At 52.9% G+C, this 19,665-nt stretch overlaps 1 protein-coding gene across 1 annotated transcript; it reads right to left on the bottom strand.

Annotated features, from left to right (window-relative positions):
- Positions 1–11,647: 11,647 nt before the first annotated feature.
- LOC148219425 (olfactory receptor 14J1-like) lies at positions 11,648–12,580 on the bottom strand. Its single transcript, XM_088157643.1, has one exon. It carries the CDS (start codon positions 12,578–12,580, stop codon positions 11,648–11,650), a length of 933 nt encoding a protein of 310 aa, XP_088013769.1.
- Between the last annotated feature and the right edge of the window lie 7,085 nt (positions 12,581–19,665).

The following is a 19,665-nucleotide window of genomic DNA, read 5'->3' as shown; positions in this document are numbered from 1 at the left end:
TCTTTGGCCCAGGTGTTGATAAGGCCGTTCCTGTAATGGGTTCCGTTGTCTGACTCAATACTGTCAGGGGTACCATGCCTCCAAAGGACTTGTTTTTCTAGGCCCAAGATGGTGTTCCGGGCAGTGGCATGAGGCACAGGGTAGGTCTCTAACCATCCTGTAGTTCCTTCCACCATGGTCAGTACGTACCGTTTGCCCTGGCGGGTTTGGGGAAGGGTGATGTAGTCAATATCCCAGGCTTCCCCATACCTGTACTTCGACCATCGTCCACCGTACCACAAAGGCTTCACCCGCTTGGCCTGTTTGATCGCGGCACAGGTCTCGCAGTCGTGGATGACCTGTGAGATGCTGTCCAGGGAAAGGTCCACCCCTCGGTCACAGGCCCATCGGTACGTTGCATCTCTCCCCTGATGACCAGAGGCATCATGGGCCCAACGAGCTAGCAATGATTCTCCCTTGTGCTGCCAGTCTAGATCCACCTGTGATACTTTCACTTTGCCAGCTCGGTCCACCTGCTTGTTGCTGTGATGTTCTTCATTAGCCCGACTTTTGGGTACATGTGCATCCACGTGTCGAACCTTTATGGTCAATTTCTCTACTCGGGCAGCAATGTCCTGCCAAATCTCAGCTGCCCAGATGGGTTTCCCTCTGCACTGCCAGTTGGCCTTTTTCCAGCGATCCAGCCATCCCCACAGAGCATTAGCTACCATCCATGAGTCAGTGTAGAGATAAAGCCTTGGACACTTCTCTCGTTCAGCAATATCCAAGCCAACTGGGCGGCTTTTAGCTCTGCGACCTGACTCGATCCACCTTGTCCTTTGGTAGCTTGTGCAACTTGTCGTGTTGGGCTCCATACTGCAGCTTTCCATTTCCGGTTAGTGCCTACAATTCGGCAGGAGCCATCAGTGAAGAGGGCATATCGTCTTTCAGCCCCGGTAGCTCATTATATGGTGGGGCTTCCTCAGCACATGCCACTTGCTCCTCTTTTTCTTCAGAAGACAATCCAAAAGTCTCACCTTCAGGCCAGTTTGTAATTATTTCCAGAATCCCAGGGCGATTTGGATTCCCAATACGGGCGTGCTGAGTGATGAGAGCAATCCACTTGCTCCATGTGGTGTCAGTGGCGTGATGTGTGGAAGGCACCTTTCCCTTGAACATCCAGCCCAGCACTGGTAGTCGGGGTGCCAGGAGGAGTTGTGTTTCTGTGCCAATCACCTCTGAGGCTGCTTGAACTCCTTCATAGGCGGCCAAGATCTCCTTCTCTGTGGGAGTGTAGTTGGCTTCAGATCCTTTGTAGCTTCTGCTCCAGAATCCCAGTGGTCGACCCCGAGTCTCACCAGGCACCTTCTGCCACAGGCTCCAGGACAGACCATGGTTCCCGGCTGCAGAGTAGAGCAGGTTCTTCACATCTGGTCCCGTCCTGACTGGGACAAGGGCTACTGCATGAGCCATCTCCTGCTTGATCTGGGCAAAGGCTTGCTGCTGCTCAGGGCCCCGGTGGAAATCGTTCCTCTTGCGGGTAACCAGGTAGAGAGGGCTCACAATCTGACTGTACTCAGGAATGTGCATTCTCCAAAAGCCTATGGCGCCTAAGAAAGCTTGTGTCTCCTTCTTGTTGGTTGGTGGGGACATAGCTGTGATTTTGTTGATGACATCAGTAGGAATCTGATGCCGTCCATCTTGCCACTTCACTCCCAGGAACTGGATCTCTCGAGCAGGTCCCTTAACTTTACTTCGCTTAATGGCAAAACCAGCTTTCAGCAGAATCTGGATAATCTTCTCTCCTTTCTCAAAGACTTCCCCTGCTGTGCTGCCCCATACAATGATGTCATCGATATACTGTAGATGTTCGGGGGCCTCACCCTTCTCCAGTGCAGCCTGGATCAGTCCATGACAGATGGTGAGACTGTGCTTCCACCCCTGGGGCAGACGATTCCAGGTGTACTGCACGCCCCTCCAGGTGAAAGCAAACTGAGGCCTGCATTCTGCTGCCAGAGGAATGGAGAAAAATGCATTGGCAATATCAATAGTGGCGTACCACTTTGCTGCCTTGGACTCCAGCTCATACTGCAGTTCCAGCATGTCCGGCACAGCAGCGCTCAGCAGTGGAGTCACCTCATTCAATGCACGATAGTCCACAGTCAATCTCCATTCTCCTTCAGATTTTCGCAGAGGCCAGATGGGGCTGTTGAAGGGTGAGTGGGTTTTGCTGACCACCCCTTGGCTCTCCAGTTTACGGATCATCTCATGCATGGGAATCACTGAGTTTCTGTCAGTACGGTATTGCCGACGGTGTACTGTTGTTCTGGCGATTGGTACCTGTTGCTCTTCAACTCTCAGTAGTCCCACAGCAGAGGGGTCATCTGCAAGACCAGGCAAGGTGTTCAGTTTTCTAATGTCGTCTGTCTCTACAGCAGCTATCCCGAAAGCCCAGCGATATCCTTTTGGGTCTTTGAAGTATCCATTTCTAAGATAGTCTATGCCAAGGATGCATGGGGCCTCTGGGCCAGTCACAATGGGGTGTTTCTGCCACCTGTTCCCAGTTAAACTCACTTCGGCCTCCACTACAGTCAGCTGCTGGGATCCTCCTGTTACCCCAGAAATAGAGTTGGATTCTTCTCCTACATACTTTGATGGCATCAGAGTACATTGGGCGCCGGTGTCAACCAAAGCCTTATGTTTTTGTGGGTCAGATGTGCCAGGCCATCGGATCCACACAGTCCAATAGATCGGATTATCCCTCTCCTCTACCTGGCTAGAGGCAGGGCTCCTCTATTCCTGATCTTGGTACACGTTGCTCTCTCCCTGTAAATAGATTCTTGAGGTTCCTTCAAGAGGATCAGTCATATCATCATTCTGATACTGTTTGGAGTTCTGTACATGAGTGACTGGAGCAGCATTGACTCTAGATGAGCTTTTTGGGGTAGGTGTCCCTCTTTTCAGCTCACATACCCGAGCAGCTACAGAGGAGGTGGGTTTTCCATCCCACTTCCTCATGTCTTCTCCATGCTCCTGAAGGAAAAACCAGAGGTTACCTCGTGGACTGTGTCCTCTCTCCCTGCCTGAGGAACACCGGCTCCTAATGGCAGAAACTCTTGTTGGTTCTGGTGAGATCTGGTAGTTGTTTTCCTTAAGTTCTTTTTTTTGGTTTCTGATGGTCCTCTTCAATCAAGCTTCGGACTTGCTCCACCAGCCGTGTTTCCACGGATGAGACATGGGTACGAAATGGGGCTGTGACAGTGTCCTCATAAATTCTTAGTTTATTGGCCAAGATGCCTACAATGTCCTCACCTTCCCTCCACTGCAGCATTGCCAGGTAACAGGAATACATCTCTGGTCCAAGCCATGTGAATCTCAAACCACATTTGTGACGTGCACCGGACACAGTCTGGGCTCTTAGGAAATCTCTCATCTTCTGAGAAAATGATCTCCAGCACGGCCAATTCCCTCAGGCATCGGATACCTTGTTCTATTGTGCTCCATTTTCCTTGGTGCACCTGGAGATCTTCTTTACAAAGGTACCTGTCCTTCACACTTGTCAGCAGTCGCCGCCAGAGGCTGAGAGTTTCTTGGGTTCTCCCAATCCCCTGGTCAATGACCACATCCCGGGACAGAGATCCCAGTTGCCTGGCCTCACTTCCATCCAGAATGGTGTCATTGGCTGCAGCGTCCCAGATGCAGAGCAGCCAGGTCAAGATGGACTCATTTGTCTGGCGGGTGAATTCCCTCCGCAGGTCACGCAGCTCACCCAGGGATAGAGAGCGAGTGATGATTTCTGGCTCTGTCTCTTCTGCTGGGTGCGAAGGTCCTGCCACGTCCTCGTCAGTCACTATGTGAACTGATTTGCTCTTTGATTTCTTCTGAACGGGGGCAACTGCTACTGGTCTAGGCTGTTCTGGCTCAGTGATGGTTTGTGTGGAGATGCTGATGGCGCTTCTGGCTTTTTTCTCCTCTGTGACAGTCTGCATAGACACGGACACTGTTGCTTTGCTTTTGGCTTTTTCCTCCTCTGTGACAGTCTGCATAGACACGAACACTGTTGCTTTGTGTTTGGTTCTTCTGCTCTTTGTGACATTCTGTGCAGACGTGGACGAAGTTGATTTGTTTGTTTTTTCCTCTTCCTCAAGAATACGTTGCAGTACACCATGTAGTGTTTTGTTTCTAAGCATGTTGGAGGCTGTAAAGGCTGTGCAGAGGAGACAAAGCAGAACTAGCAACAATATTATGCTGTCCTTACCATCCAGCGAGAACTCAACATGTCCAAAAACTACTGTATCAGGCTGGAAAGATTGGAAAAAATCATCCTTTACCCCTCCCCCCAAGGGCTGGGTGTGATTGTTAAAACCCCGGATGTAGCAACCTAGACTAGGACAAGCAAACAAAGTCGAATATATATTCCGGATTATGTTCATTGCCTCAGAGGTTATCATGCAGTAGACATAATAGGCCAGTAAAGCAATTTTTATACTATATCCTGGTCTACACAGGAGCATTACAGCTGGCAGATAGTTCCCCATGTGTGGGAAAATATAGAGAGCAAGATATAAAACCCATGTAAGCATGTTGAGAATCATGGTGAAAACAAAATTGTAATACTGACTTTCCTCAGTACCCTTAGTGCACCATGTTGGGCGCCAATTAATGTGTTGGTTTGAAAGTAAAACCAGTGCGAGACTCCAAGTCAGTAATACAATTTAATAGGAGAAAAGAGAAAAAATAAAATACATGCAATAATATAAAAGAAACAACCACCGACACAGTCAGAAATACAACCTGACACCCTGTCAGTCAGGGTGTTGGTAGCAGTCCCGTTAAATGGTGGCTGCAGTCTTCCTGGATGACAGATGTGGTTCAGTTGAAGCAGTGCTCCTGTAGAAGGTGCAGTTTTCCTCCGAAGATCCAGCGATGATGTGGAAAAGGTCCGACTTTCCTCTGGGATCCAGTGGAAAGGGCTGCCTTCGCGTCTCAAACCCCAGATTTTTATCTAGGTAGGAAAGGCTTGGCTCCAGCTCCGGGCTGGGACATCTCCCAATGGGGTGATGTAATCTTATCAGTCACACAATAGGACTTAATGGCCCATTAACAGAATATACCTTCTGGAGGAAGGATGGGTTGTGAATAGATAACGATGATCATCCCCGATCTTATCAGATGGCACATCAGCAGAGGATATCTCCCACAGAGATAAGGATCACCACCCCTCCCACATTTTAACAGATTATGATAGAATACACATTTTTGTACTGTACCCCAGGACATCCTCACACATCATCGTCTTACCTTATCTGTCTCTTGCACGACTGCATGTCCCTTACCTCCTCACAGCACAGCCAGCAGACTCCATCCCAAACTGCAGCAGACTCTGGGTCAGCCAGCTAACCCACTCTTTTAGAACAACCCAACTCCTTGGGCAGGCACAGATGTTTCCACTCCTCAGTCATCAGTACAGCTGTAATTCATTGGGAGAGATTGCCTTCTGTACTATCCTTTCAATCTGTCTTCCCACTCTGGAGCTCTCTGCTTTCCTTCCTATGGAAAAGAACTGCCATTCTCCTCCAGGTGCCCATGGCCAAAATTGGGATTCCTGCTCCAAATTTCCTTAGATGCAAGGATTGTTCCCAGGTGAAATCTGCCAGGACAGACAGATCTGGCTGCCTTGGCCACCCAGAGGCCACCTCTCATCTGCCTTTGAAACACTGGGACCGTGTGCTTTTCTTTCCTATGGGAAAAAAAGCACCTTTCATGGCCTGGTGCCCATAGCCAAAATTGGGAATCCACATCCAGAATTCTCCATATCCAAGGACAGCTCCCAGACAAAAGCTGCCATCGTTGTCAAGTCTGGCTGGCCTTGGCTTCCTAAAGGCTGCCTTTCATTTGCCTTTGAAACACTGGGGCTCTGTGCTTTCCTTCCTAATGAGAACAACTCTTCTTCCAATCCTGTCATCCACAACCAAAATTGAGATTCCACCTTTAAAAATCCCTATGTCCAAGGATAGCTCCCAGATTTAAGGTACCAGGAAAGATAAGTCAGGCTGGCTTGGCCTAAGGGTGGCCACCTCTCATCTTCTTCCAAAACACTTGGGCTTCTCACTTTCCTTTGCTATGGTGAAACCATCCACCTCGACCACGCAGCCGTGGCTGAAATTGGGATTCCACCTCCAAAACTCTGTACGTCCAAGGATTTCTCCCAAGTGAAAGCTGCCAGGACAGACAGGTCTGGCTGCCCTTTGTCTCTTGGGGACTGCCTCATACCTGCTTTTGGAACACTGGGGCTCAGTGCTTTTTTTCCAATGGCAAAAACCATCCCTCTTATCGATGCAGAAATAGCCAAAATTAGGATTCCATCTCTGAAATTCCCTATATCCAAGGATTGCTTTCAGACTAAAGCTGCCAGAACAGAGAGGTCTGTCTGGACTGGGTCTGTGATGGTCGCCATTCATCTGTCCCTGAAACACTGGTGGTCCATATTTTCCTTCCTATGGAATAGAGCCATCCTTTTCCTCCAGATGTCCATGTCAATACTGAAATTGGTATTCTACCTCTAAAATTCTGTATATCCAGGGATTACTCCAGGACAAAATCTGCAAATACCATCAAGTCTGGCTGTCCTTGGCCTCCGGTGACTGCCCCACATCTGCCTCTGCAACACTGGGGCTCGGTTGTTTCCTTCCTGTGGAGACCATTGTGACACCTTGGGGACCCCGTGCTCGCAGGGCCCGGCCCGGGAAGCCCAACCCCCACCGCGGGGGGACCCGCATCCCCCCGGGCCCCGCCGGGGCTCTGCCGGCACCCACTGGGACCCCCAAAAACACCTCCCGGGGACCCCCCGATGTCCCCCCGAGGGCCATCTGCGCCTCTGCAGCCCTGCAACATCCAAACATCCCCCCCAAAAATAACACCAAACCCAGGGACATCCCCGGGATATTCGGGGCGAGCTCCCCCTCCCCGGGCACCTGCGGGATGGGGGGCGATGGTCTCGGGGGGGGCTGCGAGTTCAGGGAGCTCCAGGGTCGCACGCTTGATTCGCTTCTTCTCTGCTCCTGCTTCCTGCTGCCGCTCCGCCTCTTCCTCCCTCCCTCCTCCTCCTCTCCCGTTCCGAGCCCCGAACTGGGAGGGGATGGGGCAAGGAAAGGGCGGGAACTGTGAGGGGAAAGGGGCGGGGTCAAGCAAAGGGCGGGAACTGTGAGGGGAAAGGGGCGGGGTCAAGCAAAGGGCGGGAACTGTGAGGGGAAGGGGGCGGGGTCAAGGAAAGGGCGGGAACTGTGAGAGGAAAGGGGCGGGGTCAAGGAAAGGGCGGGCACTGTGAGGGGAAAGGGGCGGGGTCAAGGAAAGGGCGGGAACTGTGAGGGAAAAGGGGCGGGGTCAAGGAAAGGGCGGGAACTGTGAGGGAAAAGGGGCGGGGCCAAGCAAAGGGCGGTCAATTCTGACAGACAGAGGCCACATGGAACTCAAGGGCCACAGAAATATTGCCAGGCATTCTAGAAACAAGACACCTCTGTGGCAGACAAAGGCCTCATGGGGTCTAGGAGATCTCTGTGTCACAAAGGAATCTCATGGAAGCCACAGGCAGTTGTGACATGGCATGGCCTCATGGAACCCTTTTGCCATTGGGACATTGCCAGCTCTTGTGGAATCCAGTGCCCATTGTGACACAGCACAGCCTCATGGAAACATGGGCACCATTGTGACACAATGGAATCTCATGGCAGCAAGTGTCAGTTGTCAACACAGCACAGCCTGATGGAACCCAGGGGCAAGGGGGACCCTGCCATGGCTCGTGGAAGCAAGGGGCCATTGAGACACAGCGAGGCCTCTTGGAACCCAGGAGAACATTGTGGGGCAATGAAATCTCACAGAAGCAAGGTCCAATTTTGACCGTGTGTCGTAACAATGATCTCCTGGCTTCCATGAGGCCCCGCTGTGTTTACAATGGACACTTGGCTCCCCAGGATCCCATGGTGTCACTGTGCTCTCCTGTGATTCACGAGGCTGTGCTGTGTCACAATGGACACTTGCTTCCTCCGAGGATGGAGATGTCCCAGAGGCACCGGGTTTCCATCAGGCCATGCTTTGTCACAATGGGGCCCTGGTTCCCTGAGAACCCATTGCAGACTTGGGCCTATTCAGGATGTAGATATGGGAAATTCTAAACCAGGTCCTGAATTTCTAAGTGAAGAATCCCTTTAAAACAAAATAATCCAGAAAGGATGGACATACTTCAAGAAAATTTCTTGAAGGCAAATGAGCTCCTTGACTGACCCTATGTGCCAAAACATAAGCCAGCAAGGACAATAACTGGCCTGGTTGCACATGGAGCTTTTGCAGGAACTCAGGGGGAAAAAGGGGCTACATCAACTTTGGACAGAGGGGCAGGAAACTCAGGAAGTGTTCAAGTATGTCGCTAGGTCATGCAGGAAGAAAATCAGAGAGGTGAAAGATTAATTAGGACCTAACTGGCCACTTCTGTGAAGGACAATAAAAATGCTTTTATAAATACATGAATGGCAAAAGCAGATACAAGGAAAACGTCAACTTCTACTTGGGAGCATATGGTTACCAGAGATGAGGAAAAGGCTGAGATACTCAAGCCCTTCTTTCCCTCAGTCTTCAACAAGAAGACAGCTTGTCCTTACAAGTGTAATCCTTTGGTGACAGATGGGGACAGGGAGCAGAAGAGACCCCCTGTAATCCTGGAGGAAGCAGCTGGGGACCTGCTGAGCCACTCAGATGCTCACAGGTGTCTGTGGGAGCAGATGGGACCCATCCCAGGGGGATGAGGGAGCTGCTGGATGAGCTCCCCAAGCTGCTCTCCATCATTTCTCATCAGTGCTGACTCAGCAGGGAGGTGCCAGAGGACTGGAGGTGCCAATGTGAGCCCATGCCCAAGAAGGGCTGGAAGGAGGATGTGGGGAACTGCAGGCCTGTCAGCCTGACCTGGGTGCCTGGTGAGGTGATGGAACAGATCACCTTGAGTGCCATCACAGGGCACCTCCAGGCTGGCTGAGGGATCAGAGCCAGCCAGCGTGGATTTCAATATCTGCATTGATGATCTGGATGGGGGCATTGAGTGCAGCATCAGCAAATGTGCAGATGGCACCAAGCTGGGTGTGAGTGTGGATGTGCTGGAGGGTAGGAGGGCTCTGCAGAGGGGCCTGGACAGGCTGGATCCAGGGCCCAAATCCAGCAAGGTGAGGTTTAACAAGACCAAGTGCTGGGTCCTGCACTTTGGCCACAACAAGCCCAGCAGTGCTGCAGGCTGGGGACAGAGTGGCTGGACAGCAGCCAGGCAGAAAGGGACCTGGGGGCACTGATGGACAGCAGGCTGGACATGAGCCAGCAGTGTGCCCAGGTGGCCAAGAAGGCCAGTGGCTCCTGGCCTGGATCAGGAATGGTGTGTCCAGCAGAACCAGGGCAGTGATTCTTCCTCTGTGCTCAGCCCTGGTTGGGCAGCACCTCGAGTGCTGTGTCCAGTTCTGGGGACCCAATTTAGGAAGGACATGGAGGGGCTGGAACGTGTCCAGAGAAGGGCAACAAGGGGTCTGGAAAACAAGTCCTGTGAGGAGTGGCTGAGGGATCTGGGGTTGTTTATCCTGGAGGAGAGACAAAGTGGTGTCAGGGCACAGGCTGGGCTTGATGATCTCCAAGGTCTTTTCCAACCTTGCTGATTCTCTGATTCTCTGAAACCACCCTTGGAGCAGATACAGGATGAGCCCTGGGCCTCCTCTTCACAAGGTCCAGCAGCTCAGGTCCCTCAGCTTCTCCACCCCAGCCCCAAAGACCATCCTGTCAGTCTTGCAGAGCCTCTCCAGCCCCTCCTCATTGCCCACAACAGGGAGCCCCACACCCAGACACAGCAGCCCAGATGTGCCCCCCTGGCCTGTGGTGCCTCTGGCATGAGAGCAGCACCTGACACTGCAGGACCCTGCAGACAATTCCTGCAGCACTTGTAGGATGATCCTGCTCCCCAAGAGATGTTCCCATGGTGCCAGCTCAGGAACTGAAATGGGGAGTGGGGTCAGAGAGGAAAGGGCAAACAGAGATGGGCTGTATGTAGGGGAAGGAGATAGGGGTGGGAGAGGAAGATATCTGGAGCAGGAAAGAATAAAGAAAGCAAAAGTGAATCAAAGGAAAAGCTCAGGTGTGGTTACTGCGCTGCAAAGAGAGAGAAAAGACAGCAACACACACGGACCTCTTTTGGGGAAAAAAGGTCAACTTTATTGTACGGACATCCCGTATTTAAAGTGTGTTACGTGCAGTTAGGACAGGACAGTAGTTCATTGGACAATTGGGAAAAATATCCCTGGGACAGCATGTCCAGATGTCCCATGGGAAAGACACCAGGTGTTAATCTTTATTATGTATTCCCTTCTGTTTTTCACCAAGTTATCGCTCTGGGAGACTGCGTCCCTAACTGAAGCTGTAGTCAGCTTGTCAGCCAGGGAAAGGACCTGAGAGACAAGAGAAATCCAGGCCTGAAAAGAATTGCCAAGCTGTAATTCTTTAGCTCTCTAAATGTGCGTGTCCACACTCAGGGCAGTTTGGGGGTGGCTGCCAGGCAGCCCTGGCTCTGAGCAACAACATCTGCAGTAGGACAGGAAACTCACAGCTCATGGGAACAAACTTTCTGGCTGACTCCAGAGGCCACGACAAAGCTGAGTGGTTTCCCTGCCGTCCCCCAGCCCTTGCTGGCCCCAGGGGCTGATGGCATTTGTGCTCACTCGGCTCCATGTCCCCACAGCAGCCCCATGGGGGTGCAGACCCTGCTGTGTGCAATGCAATCAGTGGCTCCTGAGCCAGTGCTGCCGTGTGTGTGCCTGCAAGGATGCGGCTCCTGTGAGAGCTGGGGGAGAGGCCAGGGCTGCAGAGGGGGGATGTTGTTGGCAGGTGCATGAGGACACTCTGGGACTGGGGTGTCCAGCACAGTGGGGATGGATCAGCCCCTGCTCTGCTGCTCCTTGCCAGGGTGTCCCCCTTGCAGGGAGCTTGCAGAGCACCAGCCATGCTGTTTGCCCCCAGCCTGCCCACGGCCAGCCTGGGGCTGCTCCCGGGGCTTTTCTCTGCTCAGCATTGGGCTGGCCAAGTGTTGTGGAGAGAGCCTGGCCAAGGAGCCTGGAGCCCCCAGGCCCTGCCCTGAGACGCCAGCTCTGCCCCAGCAGTGCCCATGGCCTGTCCCTGCTGCAGCCCTGGCACTGCCACCCCCAGGGCTGTGCCCGGCCCCCAGAGCACTCAGGCCCTGCAGCAACACGAGGGACAGGAGGGCAGCGGGGCAGTGGCACGGGAGCAGCACTGGCAGCACCAAGTGCTGCTGCTGCTGGGCACAGCTGCTGTGCCAGCACTGATCTGCCCCCAGCTCTGCACACAGACATTGCTGCTGCAGCTCCAGAGAAGGGAACAGAAGGGGCATCTCTGGAGAAAACTTTGCTGGGAGATCCTTAATTCATTAAAGCCACCGAGGCCACAGCTCCTCATTAACAGTCTGTGGCTACAGGGAATATGGAGAGAACCAAAATGAGAAATGGCACAATGACGTTTCTTTGTGGACAATATTTCACCAGTAAAACAAAGGCAACAAAACACACCAGCAAACCAACAAGAACTATCAAAAATTACTTTTATTAGAAGTGATTTGCATAAATTTGCCAACAGTTCAGTGCTTCTGAAAGCATCCAGTCATCAGTGTCCACACTGCAGCCTTGAGCTCCTGATTCCTCAGGCTGTAGATGAAGAGGTTCAGGGCTGGAGGCACCACTGAGTACAAAACTGACAGTGCCAGGTCCAGGGATGGAGAGGAGATTGAGGGGAGCTTCACGTAGGCAAATGAAGCAGTGCTGAAAAACAGAGAGACCATGGCCAGGTGAGGGAGGCAGGTGGAAAAGGCTTTGAGGCGTCCCTGCTCAGAGGGGATCCTCAGCACAGCCCTGAAGATCTGCACATAGGAGAAAACAATGAACACAAAGCATCCAGAAGCTAAACAGACACTAACAGCAAGAAGCCCAAGTTCCCTGAGATAGGATTTGGAGCAGCAGAGTTTGAGGATCTCAGGGATTTGACAGAAGAACTGGCCCAGGGCATTGCCCTGGCACAGGGGCAGGGAAAATGTATTGTCCGTGTGCAGCAGTGAATGGAGAAAGGCACTGGCCCAGGCAGCTGCTGCCATGTGGGCACAAGCTCTGCTGCCCAGGTGGGTCCCGTAGTGCAGGGGTTTGCAGATGGACACGTAGCGGTCGTAGCACAAGATGGTCAGGAGGGAAAACTCTGCTGACATGAAGAACATAAAGAAAAACACTTGTAAAGCACATCCTGCATAGGAGATGTGTCTGGTGTCCCAGAGGGAATTGTGCATGGCTTTGGGGACAGTGGTGCAGATGGAGCCCAGGTCAGTGAGGGCCAGGTTGAGCAGGAAGAAGAACATGGGGGTGTGCAGGTGGTGGCCGCAGGCTACGGCGCTGATGATGAGGCCGTTGGCCAGGAGGGCAGCCAGGGAGATGGCCAGGAAGAGGCAGAAGTGCAGGAGCTGCAGCTTCCACGTGTCTGCCAATGCCAGCAGGAGGAAGTGGCTGATGGAGCTGCTGTTGGACATTTCTGCACTCTAGGCATCGGGGACTGTTGAAAGAAGGTATTTATAAAACTGGGACCAACTTGTTTTAGCCAATCCTATAAAATGTTCATTGGAATCCCTTCAAACTTAATTCTCTTACTTTGGGCAGTCATTTGCTAAACTGTTCTATTTTTGAGTTCATGTTTTTGCTGCTGAGTTTGTGCCTCATCTTCAGCATTGCTCTCAGCCTGAACACTGGGGAACCCAGAGGGAAAACAGGGCTCTCTGTGCCCCAGTGCAGTCCCACCTACTGGTCCCACACAGTTGCCCTTTGCTTATTAAACCTCCCTCTAATTCAGGGTGATCAGACTTAAAATGTGCTGGAAAAATAAAGTGGCGTTTTTGGACGGTCCAGTTTCAAAGTCAGTCTCTGTAAACTCTTCTCTCTTGCCCTGTGTAGCTGAACAGGAAGGGATACCAAGAGTTGGTCTGGCTCTCTGCTACCTACTGAGAGCTGTTTCTGTGTATCCAAGGCTTGTCCCTGTCACTGCTCCCAGAGCCCAGCCCAGCCCTGGGGGCTCAGCTCTGCCCTGCAGAGCCCTCCCAGCACAGGGCACTGCCCAGGGGCATCTCCCTGGCAGCAGGGCCTTAAGGGCAGCTCACACAAACGGAGATGCTGCAAGACAAGGAGCTGCTGCTGCTGTCTGTAGGCAGAGGAGGGTGAGGAGGCACTTTGTGAGGGAAATCTGAGGTAGATCAGCTGATGCCCAGTGGGACAGGACAGGAGGCTCAGTGGCACAGACACAGCTGACAGCCCCTTTCCCTTCCCTTGAGGAGAAAGCTGAGAGCAGCCCTGGCCAAGCAGCACCATCTCCACAGCAGGAGGACTCTGCCCTGATGGGGATGGCTACTTCCACCTCCAACTTCTCCCCACAGTCCTTGGAGAGCTCCCAAGCAGGCTGAGAGCTGTCCCTGGCAGGTGGCACATGGCCTGGGCTGGCCAAGAGCCCTGAGAGCTGCAGGAGCTGCTCTGCAGGACAGCCCTGGGCAGCCCTGGCTGCAGCCCCAGCTTCAGCCCCTGCAGCCGTCCCTGGCAGCAGGAGCCGTCCTGGCCTGTCCCTCTGACGGTGCCCAGGGCAGCTCCGCTCTGCAGCACATCCTCCTCTTCCTCCTCTGCCTCTATCTCAGAGAAACGGGGAGAGTCCTCCTGACACATCCCCCAGGCTGTGGGCTGTGCTGGCTCCAGGAGATGCCTCCAGGAGCACAGGGGACATTGCCCTGCACCCACACACTCACCATGTCCAGGGCTGTGAAGATGTTTCCCCAAGTGCAGTCTCAGCTCAATGTCTTCCCAGTCCTGATTGCCTTGAGCCTGTCTGTGCCTGGCTCCTGTGCCCTCAGTGCCTGCAGGCAGTGCCCTCAGCCCTGCTGGGCTGGCAGAGGAGCTGCTCCTCAGCACAAATGTATTTTTGAAGATCTTCTTGGTTGAGCATGGGAGCTTCCTCTGTGCCAGGAGCCTGGCCCAGCTCAGCAGCACAAGGACTTGAATGAAATTCTCAGGTATTTGGTGAAGTTTACATCAGACTCAGTCCCTGAGAGAGTGTTCAAAAAGTCTTCTTAATAACTCAAATTTAAATTGAAGCACTGAAGTTTCTTGAAATTTTAATAGGTCCCACTGAGGGACACGACTGAGATTGTGTCCCCAGGTTCCTATTAGAGCAGAACACTGGAGGCAGTGATGACAGGGGGACAAACAAGGGAAAGGTGTCTGTGAAGCTGAGCAAACCTGGATGTGTTTCAGGAATGCAAAGGGCCAAGGGCTGAGCCCCAGCCCCTGGCAAGGCACATCCTGTCCCTCCCTCATTGCTCAGGGCTCTTCCCGGGCCACTGGGCTCTGGGCATGTGCAATGCCAAGGGCAGCACCATGGGGCGGCCCCTGCCAGGCTGCTGAGCAGGGACAAGGAGGCAATGAGGCCCCAGCACAGCAAGGCTCACTTGTCCCCTGCTGGCCTCAGGCCCAGGGCCAGCGTGCATGGCCCAAGTGCTGCAGGAGTTGGCTGTGTCAGGGCCTTTCAGCTGCTGCCCATCCCTGTGCCCTCTGCAGCCCAGGCTGTCCTACGGTGTCCATGCCCTGCGCCTCTGTCCCTGCAGGCTGTCGTCATCCCCCGGCTGCCCCACCTCGCTGGCCCCTTCCTTTGCTGACAGCTCTGCCTCCTGCCTGCCTCTGCCTGGACACACAAAGCCTTGGGCTGCCCCAGACTCCTTCTGGGGGACAGGTTGCAACACAGCCCTTCCCTGGGTGAGAAATTCCTTTGTCCTTGTGTCCAGTCTGGCCCTCATCAATTTCCCTTGGCATTAATTAATTCATTCTCAGGCTGTTTTCTGCTATATCAAAAGGATCCACCATCTCTGAAACTGACCTTCAGCCCCTCCCAGGGCTCTCCTTTGCTCTCCTCAGTCTCCACTCCACTGAGCACTGAGTTCCTTTGCCCCTACACAGTGTTCATATGCTTGCAGCCTCCAAACCCCACCTGGGGAGATCTCTGGGCCCTCTCCAAGGTCTTGGCAAATGAGAATATTCTGCTTATAGTGTAAGAAAATCACCAGACAACAAGGCAGGACCTGTCTGTCCTGGCTACATTTTTCTGGGTGCAGTCCTCGGATAGATGGAATTTTAGCTGTAGAATCCCAATTTTGGCCATTGACACCTCAGTGAGAAGGGCAGTTCTTTTCCACAGGAAGGAAAACGCAGAGCCCCATGTTTGGTGGTAGATGAGAGACTGCCTGCAGGAGGCCAAGGCCAGCCAGAGCTGTCTCTCCTGGCAGATTTTGTTTGGAGAACTCTTGCAGATGGAGAACTTTTTAGGGGGAGTAGCAATTTCAGCCTTGGGCAGCAGGAAAGAGGGATGGTTTATTTCCCTAGCAAGGAAAGCACAGAGCCCCAGTGCTCCAGAGGCTGATGAGAGGCAGCCCTCAACATGCCAGGGTCAGCCAGATCTGCCTTGTAGCCCCCAGGCGGCCAAACCATCCAGACCCATTCCATGTCCCCTTGGTTCCACAAGGCCCTGTAATGTCACAATGTTCTCCTTGCTCCTGAGGTGTCACAATGGCCCCTGGCTTCCATGAGGCCCTGCAGGGTCACAATGGCCCTTTGGATCCGTGGGCCCCACAGTGTCACAATGGTCTCCATGATTCCATGGGGCCTTGCAATGCCACAATGATCTCCATGGATCCACGGTGCCCTTGGGCTGCACCAGGCCCTGGAATGCAACAATGGCCTCTTGGTTCCACAAAGCCCTGCTGCTTCACACTGGCCCCTTGGGACCATGCGGCCCAGCAGGGCCACAGTGATGTCCTTGGTGTCACGAGGCCCCACAGTGTCACCATTGCCCCTTGGATCCACGGGGTCCCCAAGGTGTCACAATGGTCTCCACAGGAAGGAAACAACCGAGCCCCAGTGTTGCAGAGGCAGATGTGGGGCAGTCACCAGAGGCCAAGGACAGCCAGACTTGATGGTATTTGCAGATTTGTCTGGGAGTAATACCTGGATATGCAGAATTTTAGAGGTACAATACCAATTTCAGTATTGACATGGACATCTGGAGGAAAAGGATGGCTCTTTTCCATAGGAAGGAAATCATGGACCACCAGTGTTTAAGGGACAGATGAATGGCGACCAGCACAGACCCAGTCCAGGCAGACCTCTCTGTTCTGGCAGCTTTAGTCTGAAAGCAATCCTTGGATATAGGGAATTTCAGAGATGGAATCCTAATTTTGGCTATTTCTGCATTGATTAGAGGGATGGTTTTTGCCATTGGAAAAAAAAGCACTGAGCTCCAGTGTTCCAAAAGCAGGTATGAGGCAGTCCCCAAGAGACAAAGGGCAGCCAGACCTGTCTGTCCTGGCAGCTTTCACTTGGGAGAAATCCTTGGATGCACAGAGTTTTGGAGGTGGAATCCCAATTTCAGCCACGGCTGCATGGTCGAGGTGGATGGTTTCACCATTGCAAAGGAAAGTGAGAAGCCCAAGTGTTTTGCAAGAAGATGAGAGGTGGCCACCCTTAGGCCAAGCCAGCCTGACTTGTCTCTCCTGGTACCTTTCATCTGGGATCTATCCTTGGACATAGGGATTTTTAAAGGTGGAATCTCAATTTTGGTTTTGGATGCCAGGATTGGAAGAAGAGTTGTTCTCATTAGGAAGGAAAGCACAGAGCCCCAGTGTTTCAAAGGCAAATGAAAGGCAGCCTTTAGGAAGCCAAGGCCAGCCAGACTTGACAACGATGGCAGCTTTTGTCTGGGAGCTGTCCTTGGATATAGAGAATTCTGGATGTGGATTCCCAATTTTGGCTATGGGCGCCTGGACATGAAAGGTGCTTTTTTTCCCACAGGAAAGAAAACCACACGGTCCCAGTGTTTCAAAGGCAGATGAGAGGTGGCCCCTGGGTGGCCAAGGCAGCCAGATGTGTCTATCCTGGCAGATTTCACCTGGGAGTAATCCTTGCATCTAAGGAAATTTGGAGCAGGAATCCCAATTTTGGCCATGGGCACCTGGAGGAGAATGACAGTTCTTTTCCATAGGAAGGAAAGCACAGAGCTCCAGAGTGGGAAGACAGATTGAAAGGATAGTACAGAAGGCAATCTCTCCCAATGAATTACAGCTGTACTGATGACTGAGGAGTGGAAACATCTGTGCCTGCCCAAGGAGTTGGGGTGTTCTAAAAGAGTGGGTTAGCTGGCTGACCCAGAGTCTGCTGGCTGTGCTGTGAGGAGGTAAGGGACATGCAGTCGTACAAGAGACAGATAAGGTAAGAAGATGTTGTGGGAGGATGTCCTGGGGTACAGTACAAAAATGTGTATTCTATCACCATCTGTTAAAATGTGGGAGGGGTGGTGATCCTTATCTCTGTGGGAGATATCCTCTGCTGATGTGACATGTGATAAGATCGAGGGATGATCATCGTTATCTTTTCACAACCCATCCTTGCTCCAGAAGATATCTTCTGTTAATGGGCCATTAAGTCCTATTGTGTGACTGATAAGATTACATCATCCCATTGGGAGATGCCCCAACCAGAGGCAGGAGCCAAGCCTTTCCTACCTAGATAAAAAACTGGGGTTTGGGACCCGAGGGCACACCCCAGTCCCCTACAGATCCCCTATAGACCTCCCAGACCCCATTTAGGGAGCCCCAGAGCATCCCAAATCCCCTATCAAGTCCCCCAGAATCCCCCAGGGCTGTAAAACCTCCACCAGCAGTCTATAGATGCCGTATAGACCTATCAATCACCCATAAGGGACCCCCCAGAGACCCCAAATCCTCTATTAGCAAGCCCAAATCCTCTATAGAAATCCTCAGACCCCCCCTCAGTCCCCAATAGATCCCCTATAGATCCCCCCCAGCCCCACCGTAGCTCTCGGACATGCTGAAGCCGGGCAGGCAGACAGGGAGCAAAGATGGCGGCGCCCGGAAGGCACCTCCGAGTGTTCTGAGCATGCGCGAGAGGAACGCGCCCTGAGATGGGCGGGGCTTGGAGGGGAAAGGGGCGTGGTGAACACATGGGCTCGGTCGGAAAGGGGCGGGGCTAAAGATAGAAAGTGCTGTGACTAGAAAGGGCGGGGCCAAGGAAAGGGCGGGAACTGTGAGGGGATAGGGGCGGGGCAAGGAAAGGGCAGGAAATGTGAGATGAATGATCAGAGCTAAAGGCCCCCATGGTCCTAAAAGGCCTCGTTAGACCTAAAATCACCCAGACAAGGGCCTCAAAGGCAGCTTAAATTCGCCAGATCTCGCCTAAAATCACCCAGAGAGGCCTCAACTTCATACAAAGAGAATCTAAAACCATACACATGGGCCTAACAGAGTTCAAAATACAACTAAAATCCAGCCTAAAACTGCCCAGTTTGGTATAAAATCACCTGAAAGGGCCTAAAATCGTTGGGACCAAGACTGGCACAGGAAATGGCATCAGCACCAAGAATGAGACCAAAATCAGAATGGACACCGAGACCAAGAGTGGGAACAGATCCGACACCGGAACTGAGACCAGAACCACTCCAGAACTGGAACTAGGACTAGGACCAAGACTGAGAGTGTGACCAGCACCAGAACTGGCACTGGGACCAAAACTGAGGCCCACACTGACACAGGAACCGGCACTGGGAGGGCTCCAGGACTGCTCTGGGACCGGCACTGGCACAGTGAGAACTCTGGGTCTGAGAATCAGAGCGGCATCGGCACCAACACCGAGACTAGAACCGCTCTGGAACTGGGCCTGAGGCTGAGATTGGCACTGGGATCACTCTAGGGCCAACACCAGCACCAGCACCAACACTGGGACCAAGACCACTCCACGAATTAGGCCAAGACCAAGACTGAAAACAGAACCAGCACTGGCACCGCTATAGGACTGAGAATGAGACCGAGACCAGCACAACTGTGGGATCAAGATTGAGACCAGGACCGGAATCAGCACCAGGAGCGCTCCAGGACTGCTCCAAGACTGAGACCCAGACCAGCACCGGGACAGAGACCGACACCGGCAGCGCTCCGGGATCTCCGCGTTCACTCCGGGGAGTTTTGGCTGCGCCCCCGCACGGGACTGGGCAGGACTGGGAGGGACCCCTGGGTGGGGCGGGACAGCCTCGGTTCCCATCGTTCTGGTGCAGCCATCCCAGTCCATATGGTCCCAGTCCATGAGATCCCAGTTTGTACAATCCCAGTCCATGTGATCCCAGTTTGTACAATCCCAGTCCATGTGATCCCAGTCTGTACAATCCCAGTCCATGTGATCCCAGTCTGTACAATCCCAGTCCATGTGATCCCAGTCTGTACAATCCCAGTCTGTTTGGACCTGATCCATCTGGTCCCAGTCTGTGCAGTCCCAGTCTGGGGGATCCCAGTCCATGTCATCCCAGCCCCCATGATCCCAGTCTGGATGCTCCTGCATGGCTCACACTGCCAGGGTCTGGAATTCCAGTTCCCAGCCACAAAAAGATGTTCCTGCCCTTAAAGGCAAAGCTCTTCAGAAGGGGCCAAAAGCCAAGTGCAGCAAGATCTTACAGGGACATTTCACTGCCAGCCTTCCTAACTTCACCCATGGCTGTTGCAGCTCCTGCCTGGGGAATTAAATC

Source organism: Sturnus vulgaris, unplaced genomic scaffold (assembly GCF_052056855.1).
Source record: "Sturnus vulgaris isolate bStuVul1 unplaced genomic scaffold, bStuVul1.hap1 Scaffold_141, whole genome shotgun sequence".
Lineage (NCBI taxonomy): Eukaryota > Metazoa > Chordata > Aves > Passeriformes > Sturnidae > Sturnus > Sturnus vulgaris.
The sequence above is the reverse complement of the archived record's forward strand: the minus strand, read 5'-3'. Positions and strand labels throughout refer to the sequence as shown.